This window comes from Poromitra crassiceps (assembly GCF_964638095.1).
Source record: "Poromitra crassiceps genome assembly, chromosome: 10".
Lineage (NCBI taxonomy): Eukaryota > Metazoa > Chordata > Actinopteri > Beryciformes > Melamphaidae > Poromitra > Poromitra crassiceps.
The window spans coordinates 34,963,468-34,979,178 of record NC_139631.1 but is presented as its reverse complement, the minus strand read 5'-3'; the positions used below and the strand labels follow the sequence as shown (position 1 = coordinate 34,979,178).

General features: G+C 43.3%; 2 protein-coding genes across 2 annotated transcripts; both read right to left on the bottom strand.

Annotated features, from left to right (window-relative positions):
- Positions 1–6,178: 6,178 nt before the first annotated feature.
- LOC310784411 (uncharacterized protein) lies at positions 6,179–9,283 on the bottom strand (the record flags this gene model as incomplete). The annotated part of the gene is made up of 2 exons (XM_083645412.1): positions 6,179–7,605; positions 9,115–9,283. The coding sequence occupies 2 exons, from the start codon at positions 9,281–9,283 to the stop codon at positions 6,770–6,772; spliced, it is 1,005 nt and encodes a 334-aa protein (XP_083501538.1). The 3' UTR covers positions 6,179–6,769.
- Positions 9,284–10,054: 771 nt separating this feature from the next.
- On the bottom strand, positions 10,055–14,604 carry LOC310783895 (uncharacterized protein). Its single transcript, XM_083644811.1, has 2 exons — positions 14,385–14,604; positions 10,055–11,943 (listed from the first exon to the last, which is right to left on the bottom strand). The coding sequence occupies exons 1-2, from the start codon at positions 14,554–14,556 to the stop codon at positions 11,051–11,053; spliced, it is 1,065 nt and encodes a 354-aa protein (XP_083500937.1). The 5' UTR covers positions 14,557–14,604; the 3' UTR covers positions 10,055–11,050.
- Between the last annotated feature and the right edge of the window lie 1,107 nt (positions 14,605–15,711).

The window sequence follows — 15,711 nt, the reverse complement described above, 5'->3', positions numbered from 1 at the left end:
TTCACTGCAAATATAGAGGAAAAGATCATCTTCTGTATGCAGACTGCAGAGGGGACCTGCCAGAGATTTATAGAGGAAAATATCATCGTATGTATGCAGACTGCAGAGGGGCACTGTCACAGATTTATAGAGGAAAATATCATCTTATGTATGCAGACTGCAGAGGGGCACTGCCACAGATTTATAGAGGAAAATATCATCTTATGTATGCAGACTGCAGAGGGGCACTGCCACAGATTTATAGAGGAAAATATCATCTTATGTATGCAGACTGCAGAGGGGCACTGCCACAGATTTATAGAGGACAATATCATCTTATGTATGCAGACTGCAGAGGGGCACTGCCACAGATTTATAGAGGAAAATATCATCTTATGTATGCAGACTGCAGAGGGGCACTGCCACAGATTTATAGAGGAAAATATCATCTTATGTATGCAGACTGCAGAGGGGCACTGCCACAGATTTATAGAGGAAAATATCATCTTATGTATGCAGACTGCAGAGAGGCACTGCCACAGATTTATAGAGGAAAATATCATCTTATGTATGCAGACTGCAGAGGGGCACTGCCACAGATTTATAGAGGAAAATATCATCTTATGTATGCAGACTGCAGAGGGGCACTGCCACAGATTTATAGAGGACAAAATCATCTTATGTATGCAGACTGCAGAGGGGCACTGCTACAGATTTATAGAGGAAAATATCATCTTATGTATGCAGACTGCAGAGGGGCACTGCCACAGATTTATAGAGGAAAATATCATCTTATGTATGCAGACTGCAGAGGGGCACTGCCACAGATTTATAGAGGAAAATATCATCTTATGTATGCAGACTGCAGAGGGGCACTGCCACAGATTTATAGAGGAAAATATCATCTTATGTATGCAGACTGCAGAGGGGCACTGCCACAGATTTATAGAGGAAAATATCATCTTATGTATGCAGACTGCAGAGAGGCACTGCCACAGATTTATAGAGGAAAATATCATCTTATGTATGCAGACTGCAGAGGGGCACTGCCACAGATTTATAGAGGAAAATATCATCTTATGTATGCAGACTGCAGAGAGGCACTGCCAGAGATTTATAGAGGAAAAGATAATCTTATGTATGCAGACTGCAGAGAGGCACTGCCACAGATTTATAGAGGAAAATATCATCTTATGTATGCAGACTGCAGAGGGGCACTGCCACAGATTTATAGAGGAAAATATCATCTTATGTATGCAGACTGCAGAGAGGCACTGCCACAGATTTATAGAGGAAAATATCATCTTATGTATGCAGACTGCAGAGGGGCACTGCCACAGATTTATAGAGGAAAAATCATCTTATGTATGCAGACTGCAGAGGGGCACTGCCAGAGATTTATAGAGGAAAAGATCATCTTATGTATGCAGACTGCAGAGAGGCACTGCCACAGATTTATAGAGGAAAATATCATCTTATGTATGCAGACTGCAGAGAGGCACTGCCACAGATTTATAGAGGAAAATATCATCTTATGTATGCAGACTGCAGAGGGGCACTGCCACAGATTTATAGAGGAAAATATCATCTTATGTATGCAGACTGCAGAGAGGCACTGCCACAGATTTATAGAGGAAAATATCATCTTATGTATGCAGACTGCAGAGGGGCACTGCCACAGATTTATAGAGGAAAATATCATCTTATGTATGCAGACTGCAGAGGGGCACTGCCACAGATTTATAGAGGAAAATATCATCTTATGTATGCAGACTGCAGAGGGGCACTGCCACAGATTTATAGAGGAAAATATCATCTTATGTATGCAGTGCAGAGGGGCACTGCCACAGATTTATAGAGGAAAATATCATCTTATGTATGCAGACTGCAGAGAGGCACTGCCACAGATTTATAGAGGAAAATATCATCTTATGTATGCAGACTGCAGAGGGGCACTGCCACAGATTTATAGAGGAAAATATCATCTTATGTATGCAGACTGCAGAGGGGCACTGCCACAGATTTATAGAGGAAAATATCATCTTATGTATGCAGACTGCAGAGAGGCACTGCCACAGATTTATAGAGGAAAATATCATCTTATGTATGCAGACTGCAGAGGGGCACTGCCACAGATTTATAGAGGAAAATATCATCTTATGTATGCAGACTGCAGAGGGGCACTGCCACAGATTTATAGAGGAAAATATCATCTTATGTATGCAGACTGCAGAGAGGCACTGCCACAGATTTATAGAGGAAAATATCATCTTATGTATGCAGACTGCAGAGGGACACTGCCACAGATTTATAGAGGAAAATATCATCTTATGTATGCAGACTGCAGAGAGGCACTGCCACAGATTTATAGAGGAAAATATCATCTTATGTATGCAGACTGCAGAGAGGCACTGCCACAGATTTATAGAGGAAAATATCATCTTATGTATGCAGACTGCAGAGGGGCACTGCCAGAGATTTATAGAGGAAAATATCATCTTATGTATGCAGACTGCAGAGAGGCACTGCCACAGATTTATAGAGGAAAATATCATCTTATGTATGCAGACTGCAGAGAGGCACTGCCACAGATTTATAGAGGAAAATATCATCTTATGTATGCAGACTGCAGAGAGGCACTGCCACAGATTTATAGAGGAAAATATCATCTTATGTATGCAGACTGCAGAGAGGCACTGCCACAGATTTATAGAGGAAAATATCATCTTATGTATGCAGACTGCAGAGAGGCACTGCCACAGATTTATAGAGGAAAATATCATCTTATGTATGCAGACTGCAGAGGGGCACTGCCACAGATTTATAGAGGAAAATATCATCTTATGTATGCAGACTGCAGAGGGGCACTGCCACAGATTTATAGAGGAAAATATCATCTTATGTATGCAGACTGCAGAGGGGCACTGCCACAGATTTATAGAGGAAAATATCATCTTATGTATGCAGACTGCAGAGAGGCACTGCCACAGATTTATAGAGGAAAATATCATCTTATGTATGCAGACTGCAGAGGGGCACTGCCAGAGATTTTGGGGCCCATGAAAAGATATCATTCTGGGCCCCCACTATCCCAGGCCAACTTTCAATGTAAAGCTCTTCCAGTGGATGCCACATGCAAAACAGTTTTCTTTCACAGTCTAAATGTAACTTAAATGGTAAGATAAGAGAATACTACTCACCTACTCCTCCAGTCCAGGCCGGTTCACTGGGTGGGGCATTTTCGGGTGTCTGGGGTGCTGAATGTGAATCTGCTAGGCCTGGTATTGAGGCACATCTGATTTAGTACAAACAACTTGCCAAAAATGTGCTTGTGTTGACTAAATGTAGACTAAAAGTGAGCTTGTGTTGACTAAATGTAGACTAAAAGTGAGCTTGTGTTGACTAAATGTAGACTAAAAGTGAGCTTGTGTTGACTAAATGTAGACTAAGAGTGAGCTTGTGTTGACTAAATGTATAAAAATGCTTTTGGTTTTTGAAATTCTGACTTCTGGTCCGGCCCCCGGTCCCTTAGGTTTCTGACAATGTGGCCCCCTGAACAATTTAGTTGAATAGCCCTGCTGTAATTTATAGTTTTTTTTTAATACTGATACGTATGCTTATATTAACCCAGTGGCACTCATATTCTGATTTATTTCAAGAAAAACATTTTGGCTAGTTGAAATTAATTGGCTCAATCTTTATATGAAGATGATAATAATAATAATCAATGATGGTGGTTCACAGACGTGTGTGTGTGTGTGTGTGTGTGTGTGTGTGTGTGTGTGTGTGTGTGTGTGTGTGTGTGTGTGTGCGTGTGCGGGGGGGGGGGCTCCCCGACACGCCCCCCGGCGCCCCCAAGTTCAGATGCGTTCCGCTGCCTATGCTGGCGTGTTTCATGCAGGCTAGCAAGCGTAACTACTGTCTGTCTGAGTCTGACCCATTGAGTCTGACGGTCTGACCACAGACTGTAGAAAGAGATGTAATGCAGGATATAGCCAAGCGAATGTGTTTGGATGGAAGTTTGACGCTAGGCCAATCAGAGGCAGAGAGGGGCGGGTTATGCCTTCGCATAGCCTTCGCCATCATCCAAAAAAAAATATCGCTCCCTGTCAGTGACCCCCCCCCCCCCCCCCGCCCCACTTCCCCCCATCCACACTCCATATCTTCAGCCCTCCCTGTCAGTATCACAAGGCTTCCTGTCTTTCCTTCATACTTGCAGAAGTCCATTGAGATAATCACACACTGCAGTTTCCTCATAATGAATGAAGGACATATCAGCACCAAGTGACAGCGTCAGATGGCTCTAACCATAGTTCTCTTCCAGTGAGGGCCAGCTGCATGTAGAGATGCACTTGGATCCAGCTCACTAACCACAAGTGTCATAAGGGATTTGTCAACCCTTAGTTAATTGACCAAACATTTAAAAAACAAATGTTGATTAGATAATAAAGATGTTCTGCCAATGAGTCCATTCATTATTACTTAACATAAGAACAACTCTTGATGTGTTGTCTGTAGGCTATGTTGTTTTGTATGTATTTAGGGCTTGCTTATTGTGTAGAGTGAGTTTTAGGTAGTGCTCTTTTGTACTAATTTCAGTGATGTGTGATTTACTTAGGCTATTGCATAATTTAGCATCCAAATTTACCCGTAGAACAAATTACCATCCAAATCAAGGTTACTTATTGGATTACTATTAATTACTTATTGGATTACTGTGGCTATTATATTAAGTCTAAATGTCTAAATCAATCTTGAGACAAGGCAGCTGGCCCCAAACCAGAATGTAGCTAACTCTCGCTTTAAATGTTAAATTAGTCTGTTAATAAGAAATCTTCCCATAAAAAATAACCTAACACCAACTATACATAATAGCCGAACATCCCATCTAAAAACAGCTAGGCCTATCAGCCGTGCAGATAAGCAAAGATAAAGTGAAAAACATCAACCTGCAGTGCTTACCATCACTTGAGTCCATTTCCCCGGCACACGATGACATCCTCACCAGAAACAGGAGGATAAATACCAAGATGTTCACACTGTGTATCTCTAAAAACAAAACAAACAAAGCAACGTTTTCCCATTGTAAGTGTAATAAAAGTATACCTACAGTACATGATTGAGCTAGGCTAAAGAATTAAAAGCAGAAACTGTTTAGAAGAAGAGCTCACCTGTCATGATGGAAAAGACCTGTGGCTCTATGATGCCGAGTAGAGTTGACTTAGAAGTTGGGTTTAATCATACATTGATAGCTAGTGTTCTGTTTCTAATATGCAGTCTACTATAAGAAGCAACAGCACTGCAGCCCAGACTGGTAGAGGAGGCTCTGCTTATATCGAAGTGCCAAAAATGGGTGGTAACTACCCTTCCCTCCCTCCAGCTTAGCAATTTTAATAATGTCTAGAATCCAAAGTAGGCTATTGTAAATTATCCTAAACTATTTGAGCTGGTAGGCCACCCGAGTGCTCACAGCCACATTGTCTGCAGAGAAATATCTGGATTAATGTGGCTCAATGGAAAATGTCTCAAAGTCAACTATGTCTTCACATAGCCTACTGAATATTTACTGTGCTTGCTTACATTCATTGAAGCCTCCATCCACCATGCATGTGCCCTGTGGCATTGAACTTCAAAGAGATATAGCTCCATCTGCTGGCTGCAAAGCGACAGAACCACCGGGCCTCACTCAGAATCCCTTGTTTGAATAAATCCATTGAATTACATTTTTCAATTAGGGCTACTGAGAGTTATAATTGTCTCTCGCTCTCTCTCTCTCTCTCTGTCTCTCTCTCTCTCGCCCGCCCACTGCATCCCCTCGTGATTTTTAGCTTTTTAATTTTGAGGCCTCAAAGAGTCAGGATTGGAAAGAATCTGTCAGATACTGTATATTTGTTCTAAGTTTGGCCTCAAGGCTGCATTCTGTTGCATTTCTGTTGACTCTCTTTACTCATCATGACTGTATCGCTCACTTCCTCAACAATCTGATCTGTAAAGTACGAGGATCAGACCACCGTCATTGGGTTTAAATGACGAGTCAAGTACAAAGGCACCCCATCGTCCTATCATAATCAATGGCACCGAGGTTGAGATGGTCAAGAGTTTTACATTTCTTGGTGTCACTATATTTTCTCACACAGTGCCACGTTGTGCATGATACCTTTATTCAACAATAAGTAGATGGAAACATTTACCCCTTTTTCACATTCAAGTTTTTTTCCATACTTTCACAGTGGCCACTCAGGAAGCACAAGCAACAAGGAAATATCATCTTCAACAAGCATCGACTGGCAGGCTGAGAAAGCGGCATCATGTAAACCAGTGATTGTCAACCTTTTTCATATATGGAGGAGTCGGACTCGGAGGCCCAGTTTAGTCCACATTAGAGCCATGTCCAGAATTCCAGGACTATCTACTGTAGATGGAGAGAGAACAGTGAAACTATAATGATCAAAGCAGTCATTCATATAGATTCTCTAATTGTGCTAACTTATTTTAAATGGAATAAAGCTATAGTTTAACTACTCATAGGTCATTCATAGGTCCACTAATTGGTAATAATCCACAATTATGAGGTCTGATCAGTTCAGATGATGGCTTCTGGGGAAAGCTTTTTTTATTATTATAGTATTTTTTTTTGCTTTTTCAGTCAGGATAGTAAATAAAGTATGGGATATAAACCTGAGTTCTTCGTTCTTCACAGTGGGGGAAATCACCAAACTCCTTAGTCCATTGACGATAACGCAGCCACTTTGACAAGGTTCAGCCCATCTACAGTGTCACGTGGTGCTTTTCAGGAAGTCCACGTTTTGTGTGGACCCTCTGTGTGGTGGGTTCTGGTGTGCGCTTTCAAACTGCTGCTGACGGTAAATCGTTTGCCACACAAAAGACATTTGTAAGGTTTCTCCCCTGTGTGCACTCGGAGATGCTTGGTGAGAGCTGAGCCGTCGGCGAACGCCTTCCCGCAGTAGACACAGCTGAAAGGTTTCTCACCCGTGTGAACTCTCATGTGCGTTTTCAAATTATCAGCACGGCTTAATCGTTTCCCACAGGTGTCACATCTGAAAGGCTTTTCGCCAGTGTGGGCTCTCATGTGAAGCTTTAAGTAGTACATGTAAGGAAACTCTTTACTACAGATGCCACACTTGTACAGTTTCTTGTTTGGTGTCGGCTCAGTACACATAGTTGATCCTGCGTTCCCACCACCGCTGGACGTGTTGTAAGCTTGGATCTCAGCTACATGACCGTTGTGAGAGAGGAGCTGGCAGTCACTGTCTGGTTCTGGTGGTTCTGGTAGTGCTGCAGATGCAGAGCCCTCTCTGCCAGATTCAGATGAGATGTTGGCTAGAGGCTCTTTCTCTGCTACACTCTGAGTTTGGTAAAGATCTGAATGCAGAGACTGATGTTCACTGTGGTCACTTCCATCATAAGCTGGAGTCAAGCTAAAGATATCCGCCTCCTCCCACAGTAAAGGCTGCTCTCCCTCCAGACTGGTGCAGAGTTCCCCCTGCTCCTCTTTAATCCGTGGAGGCTCTGGGTCCTCTTGACCCAGACTGAAGTTCCTCTGCTGGTTACAGTGCTGCTGGTCAAGGGGAACCTCCTCCTTAACGCCAGATGGCTGTGGAAGATCTGAAGGGGGAGGTGAGAAGTACATATTTTTAGAGTGTGTGTGTGTGTGTGTGTGTGTGTGTGTGTGTGTGTGTGTGTGTGTGTGTAAGAGGGTGACACGGGAGTGGTTTTTCACTCCTGTCCCATCCCACTCCCCAAAAAATACAGTACAGTAGTGGGTGCACGTAGGTGGCAGCAGTGAGTAAGAACTGTCCAAATTTGTGGATACATGCTTTAACTGCAAAAAAGTGGATTTTATACAAACGTGTGGGTCTACCACACACACACCTTGGAGAAAAGGCTTCCATCGTTCGAAAACCGTCTTCACTTCAGTGAACTCTCTGTACAGCTCAGCAGCTGCCGAACGGGATAATGTGATTGGTACTGCTTTCCAACAGTTGCTGAATATCTGTTCTGACTATGGAGGTCGTTTTGATGTGAAATACAATGCTAAAAAGAGTGTCACTATGATCTGCAGAACAAGAGGTGATGAGGATCTCTCCTTTCCTTCTTTTTATCTGTCTGGGCAGGTGCTGGCAGTTTGCTGTAGAACTAAATATTCATATTATAACTGATCAAATGAGTGATGATGATGATGACATGTACAGACAGAGGCGTGTACTGTATGCTCAAGCTAACATGCTGACGAAGAAGTTTTATTTTTGCTCAGATGATGTAAAGGTAAACCTGTTTAGAGCCTACTGTACTCCTCTGTATACTGCCCCCCTGTGGGTCAAGTTTAAGCAGGCTAGCATCCAAAAGCTCCAGGTTGCTTATAATGACTGCCTGAGGATCCTTCTTAGGAAGCCAAGGTGTTACAGCACCAGTGAAATGTTTTTTGGAGCAGGAGTTAGCACCTTTTATGCCCTGCTTATAACCTGATGTATACGTTTATCTGTCGTCTGAATATGTCTCAGAATATGCTGATTATGCTGCTGTCTCAAGTTACCAATCTCAGTGACACTAGATACATGTCTTCCATCTGGAAACACTGGTACAGTGCCTTATTGTAGAATTGTTGAGTTGCTCTTATTGTGTTGTTTACCTGTTTTATATGTATTGTGTTTTTGTTTTTTTTGGACCTTGTGTCTGACAAATAAAGTGATGATGATGATGATGACCAGTAGGATAAGTAATGGCAGAGAGAAAAGGCGAGGGAAGGATCGGTTTTTAGAGTCCTGAAAAGGGCTAGGTGACTGGGTTCCATGTCGCTGTTCCGACCTCTCGCTGTTCCGACCTCCCCTCTCCCAGCCCCCATGCCTAAACCTAACCTCCCCCAGACCCTAACCCAAAACCTAACCTCTCCCACCCCCACACCTAAACCTAACCTCCCCCAGACCCTAACCCAAAACCTAACCTCTCCCACCCCCCACGCCTAAACCTAAGGTCGGCTTGGTGACACAGCCGAATTTATGGCAGTGTAGGTCGGACTAGTGGGAGGTCGGACTAGCGGGAGGTCGGACTAGCGCCCGGACCCCAGGTGACTGACAGATTCCCCACTTTGTTTCACACCATTGTGATTTCACCAACCTGTTCTGTGTAGCTTTATCTCAGGCCTCAAGATATCCAGCAGTCTGCGCTGACGGTCGATCTCTTCCTCGTACACTACTATAGTTTTCACAAACACTCCTAATATTTCCTCAGCTGCCGCAGTTAGTCGCTCGTTGACGAACGTCCTCAAACTCTGGACTGTAGACATTTCCACTCAAGCAGACGAGAGATACTTGACGAGAAACGCAGATGATACAACGGGCTAGCTTTTGCGTAGCTTGTTGTTGTCGTCTGTGTAGTACAATACTTCCGCCGGTCTCTAAATAATGTTACCCTTCTTCTTCTTCTTTGGTGTTTGATGGCGGTTGGCATCTAAAGTGTTGCATTACCGCCAACTCGTGGATTCAAACGGAACTGAACTGAACTCAAATAAAATCAACTAAAATCCCACCCATTTCCCATTCGACTACAACTCTCTACTTCTCAGCTGTTTATGAGAGAATAAAAGCTTCTCTGAACAACTTTTGCACACCATCTCCAGAAACCCCCAATAATGTGACCCTATTTATGGAGGAGTTCCTAATATATTGGTCATTTTATTGTTAAAGCTAAACTCACCTGGGAGGTGTATCATAACTAGGCTACAACAACGCCATAGACCTAGACACAAATTGCCATCAGTTGTCACTGACGGACACATGGGCATTTGTCTGAAATGTATGGACATGATGATAAGCCTAGCCTAGCACACGAGCACTTGGATTATTTAATTGCATTCACAAGCTCTCAACAGTCTTCTGCCTCGATGTTAGCCGTTTTAACAGTAGCTAAATCACAGTCCTTTGCCACACAGTGCCATGTTGTGCATTATACCTTTATTAAACAATAAGTAGGTGAAAAACATTAACTCCTTTTATGTTCAACTTTGTCCATGCTTTCAGAATGTTCAATAGGAAGCACAAGCATCAAGGAGATCTCGTCTTCAACAAGCACCAGCGTAGACTGAAAATCATCATGTAAACCAGTGATTCTCAACCTTTTTCATATCGAGGAGTCAGACCCCTAATTTAGTCCACATTAGAGCCATGGGGCACCCATTTGAAGACATTCTGTCTCTCAGACGATTTTGTCCAGAATTCCTCCTATCTACTGCAGATGGAGAGATCATAGTGAAACTATGATCAAAGCAGTCATTCTTCTACAGTACATTCTCTAATTGTGTTAACTTATTTTAAATAGAATATTGCTGAAGTTGGATAATTCCTCAAATTTCTGGGTACCCCCTCAAGGACCCCCGGACCCCACGTTGAGAACTACTGGTGTAAATAACAGTCGTCAAATGGCAGAAGTTGCCTCCATTTGTTAAATGGTTTGGGATCAGATGTGATAGTGATCTAATATACATGAGCTTAAAAACCACATTTAGCTGATATGTCATCTATCTGTGGACCTATGTCACCCCTGAGGCTCATTTTTTTACACACACACACACACACACACACACACACACACACACACACACACACACACACACACACACACACACACACACACACACACACACACACACACACACACACACACACACACACACACACACACGCAGAGTGCTCGATTATTTCCACAGGCTCCTAGAAATAGGTTACCATAGACACATTCTAATGGCTCTACTGGGACTTTCTGTGAATTCTATTGGTAGGTCCATCATGCATTGGTAAAAGCCAACAATGCCATGGAGAGCATTATAATGTTTCATCAGTTAAAATGATGGCTTATCTGGAAAGCAATTCGATTTTTTTTGTATCGATTTTTTTGTCAGGATAGTAGAGTAGTACATTGGTGGTTAAGATGATGGCTTCTGGGGAAAGCATTTTCTTTTATTATTATAGTAATTTAATTTGTTTTGCTTGGGGGGGAATCGCAAAAACTCCTTACACTGATAGTAATGCAGCCACTTTGCCAAGGGTCAGTCGATCTACAGTGTCATGTGGTTTTCAGGAAGCCCGTGTTTTGAGTGTGGACCCTCTGCGTGCTGGGTTCTGGTGTCGTGCTGGGTTCCGGTGTGCACGGTCTCTGCGTGCTGGGTTCTGGTGTGCACGGTCAAATTGCTGCTGATAGTAAATCTTTTGCCACACAAAAGACATTCATAAGGTTTCTCCCCTGTGTGCACTCGGATATGCTTTGTGAGAGCCGAGCTGTCGGCAAACGCCCTCCCGCAGTAGACACAGCTGTACGGTTTCTCCCCCGTGTGAACTCTCATGTGCGTTTTCAAATGCTGAGCGCGGCTTAATCTTTTCCCACAAATGCCACATCTGAAAGGCTTTTCAACCGTGTGGGCTCTCATTTGAATCTTTAAGATTGACATGCAAGGAAACTCTTTCCTGTAGCTGTTGCACTTGTACAGTTTCTTGTGTGGTGTCGGCTCAGTGCTCCTAGTTGATCCTGAGGTCCCACAGCTGGACGTGTTGTAAGCTTGGCTCTCAGCTACATGCCAGTTGTGAGAGAGGAGCTGGCGGTCACTGTCTGGTTCTGATACGGCAGAGGCCTCTCTGTCAGATTCAGATGAGATGTTGGCTAGAGGCTCTTTCTCTGCCACACTCTGAGTTTGGTAAAGATCTGAATGCAGAGACTGATGTTCACCGTGGTCACTTCCATCATAAGCAGGAGTCAACTTAAAGATATCGGCCTCCTCCCACAGTAGAGGCTGCTCTCCCTCCCGACTGGTGCAGAGTTCCTCCTGTTCCTCTTTAATGTGTGGAGGTTCTGGGTCCTCTTGACGCAGACTGAAGTTCCTCTGCTGGTTACAGTGCTGCTGGTCCAGGATAACCTCCTCCTTAATGGCAGGTGACTGTGGGGGGTCTGAAGGGGCTAGGAGAAAGGAAAGAACACTTGATCAAACAAATACAAGCTGTTGTGCCTCCTGCAATCAGAAATGGAATCAAAGCAGGGAACGACCGATTATCGGCATGGCCGATTATTGACCTCGATATTCAGCATTTTGCAGATTATCTGTATCGGCATTTTCATTGGCCGTTTGCTGATATAATAAATTAATTAAAAAATGCGCTACTTTGGCTCTGATGCAGCTCCAGCAGCCTCTGTGTCAGTTCTGTGCTGCTGAAGTAATGTCCCGCCCACACCGCTATCTGATTGGTTACACATTGAGTAATAGCCTATCAGAGTGCTTCTCAGATGAAATCCTCCCTGCCTTCTTTCAGTAGCTCTCGGCTGCCTGTGTGCCTCAGTGTGCCTGTGTCACACTGTGTGTGGACCGGACAGACTGGAGCGGCGGGCAGATAGGCTATTGCTAGCGGGGCACTAGTTTAATTACGTCTTCTTCTGTAGTATAGCTCCACATGGCCAGGGTTGTCGCGAAGCTGTCGATCCAAACCGTAGCATCCACAAAATACATTTCCCCAGGCATTTCTAGAGCGGAGCTGTTCTCCGTCTGTCTGGGTTCGTTTGTGGTGAGAACGTGATCCGACACAACTTTAACGGTGCGCGTTTTCGGATACACCAGCTGCTGTAATCAGCTGCGCTGAGCGTAATGGCCTGAAGAGCAGCGAGCATTTTTATCGTTTAAAAACAACATCTTCATTCTTCAGATCCTGTTTTGGCGACTTGTGCGTTTGCATGGATAAACTTTGGGGGACTTTCGGGGGATCATCACATCAGCAGTTTGAAATCGACCAACTAATTACCTCTGGTCTCCATTAAATAAATGAAAACAAGTCGTGGTAATCAGAGCCAGCCTTCTTTCTGATAAGATTCAGACAGACTGATTGCATGTCTGTCTTCCTCGCAATGTCCGCAGGCTATTAACTTATTTATTAATATTTTATTCATGACAGGACAGGTGTTCATATGCGTAAGCCTCTGAAATCTCCCTGATAGTAATAGCAGAAGTTGTGAGGGTCTTTGATCTTCTATCTCCAAATTCCAGATAGATAGCCTAAATAAATACATACTGTACATGAATAAATAAATAAATAACTTTATCCTTCTCTCTCTCGATCCCCCCCTCTTTCTTTCTCTCTCTCTCTCTCCTCGCATGGCGCATGCCCGACATAGCCTACAATGTAACAAAACGCATTCTTATAATCATATAAAATCTCTGGGAATTATGTTTTCCATCCCGGGAGGCTATTAGCCTACCGGACTGTCTCCTGGCCAATCCAGGAGGCTTGGCAATACTATTTGGACCGTTTGATTTGTGGCTGTGTTAACACAAACGAACCAAGGTACTTAATGATCCACACTCTGACTGTGATCAAGGAGGAAGGAGGCGAAGATTGACTTGCAATCTGTGCATTTATTTCAGTACCAGGTCACTGTTACGTCTTTGACCTACAGCCACTAAATGTAAATATGTACTAAAAGAAGTACATATTTTTAGAGAGAGAGTGTGGTGTGTGTGTGTGTGTGTGTGTGTGTGTGTGTGTAAGAGGGTGACACAGGAGTGGTTTTTCACTCCTGTCCCATCCCACTCCCCCAAAAATACAGTACAGTAGTGGGTGCACGTAGGTGGCAGCAGTGAATACAGAACTGTCCAAATTTGTGGATACATGCTTTAACTGCAAAAAAGTGGATTTTATACAAACGTGTGGGTCTACCACACACACACACCTTGGAGAAAAGGCTTCCATCATTCGAAAACCGTCTTCACTTCAGTGAACTCTCTGTACAGCTCAGCAGCTGCCGAACGGGATATGTGATTGGTACTGGTTTCCAACAGTTGCTGAATATCTGTTCTGACTATGGAGGTCGTTTTGATGTGAAATACAATGCTAAAAAGAGACTCATGAGAATGATCAAGGGTGATATAAAAACAGGGTCAATGCATTACATTGAACTTTAATTCAGCTCATTGTAACACAAGATTGACATGTATTTAAATTGAAATATATAAATCAGAAGAAACAAGGTGATGACATTTAGAATGAAAAGAAAAAATACACATTCAAGTAGGCTATTGATCTCACACATAACCTTTTGATTCTATGCTGCCATCTGCCATCTCGTTGATTTCACTTTATGAACAAATAATCTTATAGTGACTGAATGAAATAGGCTATATTAGGCTCGTTTGAGATGACTTCTGACTCGCCTGGGAAGCAGGCGAGAGCAGCCGAGTACAGTCAGCCAATCAGAGGCAGAGAGGGGCGGGTCATGCCTTCGCCTAGCCTTCGCCATCATGGGAGAAAATAAATCGCGTTCCGCGGGGGCTCAGGTCCTCCAGAGCATTGCAAACAATAACAACAACCGACTCGTTTGGAAAATAAGGATAAGACTATTGTAGTTTTACCAACCTGTTCTGTGTAGCTTTATCTCAGGCTTCAAAACGCTATCCAGCAGTCTGCGCTGACGGTCGATCTCTTCCTCGTACTCTACTATAGTTTTTACAAACACTCCTAATATTTCCTCAGCAGCCGCAGTTAGTCGCTCGTTGACGAACGTCCTCAAACTCGGGATCGTAGACATTTCCACTGAAGTAACGCTAGACGAGGGATACCAGAGAAACGCAGGCGATCCAACTCTCAGCTTCACCGGACTAGCTTCTGGAGCTCTGTTGTTGTAGTGCTGTACGTCGTGTACTTCCGCCGGACTCTATATAACGTTACCCATTTTACGGAAGAGTCCCTTTTGTCTTTTTCTTTTTACGTCATTGGCTAAGATACACGCCGTCGCTTACAGTAAAGATGACAAAAGCGCATTACAGCTCGGAACTAAAAACTAAAACAAAAAACAAACTTGAGTGCTTCCTCAGGCCTTGCTCCAGAGTAGGCTAGGCATGCCTCTCCTCTCTCCACAGAGTTTATTTTTTATTTTTTATAATATCCTTGTCAGTAGCTGATTACAACTCCACTCCACTCTGGAGCACCTGTGGACCCCTCCACTCTGTAGCTGTCCACGGTGCTGAACCTGTCTTGAGCCATTTTTGCCAATTCGGCCCTAATTACCTAATTCAAAGATCTGGCGCCGTTAGGTCACCTACTTTCAGGAATACAACTACTACTTTAATCTTTCAGGAAGTGTAAAGACCTCCCTAAAGGGGCTCCATGTCATCCCCTGGCCTGGATGATTTTGAATGATGTGAATTCACTTTCAATTCAATGTATGTGACTCATTCCCATCAAACTTCATGATTCACATATTCTCTTGAATTGAAAGTGAATGAATGAAATGAAGAAGTTAGCTGGAAGTCAAAACGAAAGAGAAAAAAGAGTGTGGGAAAAAAACAAGTGGAGCAGTTACGGCTTAGGCAGATAACTGAATGCTGTTATTATAATATAGCCTATGGGGAGATACTTGAATAAATTCAGCTAGCAATGGTGTCATTTATTTTATTTTGTATTTTTTGTTAACCCTGGCTAGCTAACAGTTAAGCTATGATTGCTATGAAAGCAGGGCACACAATTAGCACCGTGCAGTCACTACTCACTAGCCAAATGCTGGTAAAATATAAATCTGCAAGTGGCTGGTAGGTAGATTTGCTTCACTCACCACCAGCCTAAAACAAACAAACAATGCTAATCCATTGAGTGGCTGGTAACACTTGAACATTCACTAGACATTTGGCCAGTGGACAAAAAAGTTAACTTTGCACTATGTATGGAAGCTATGAATAGGCTAATA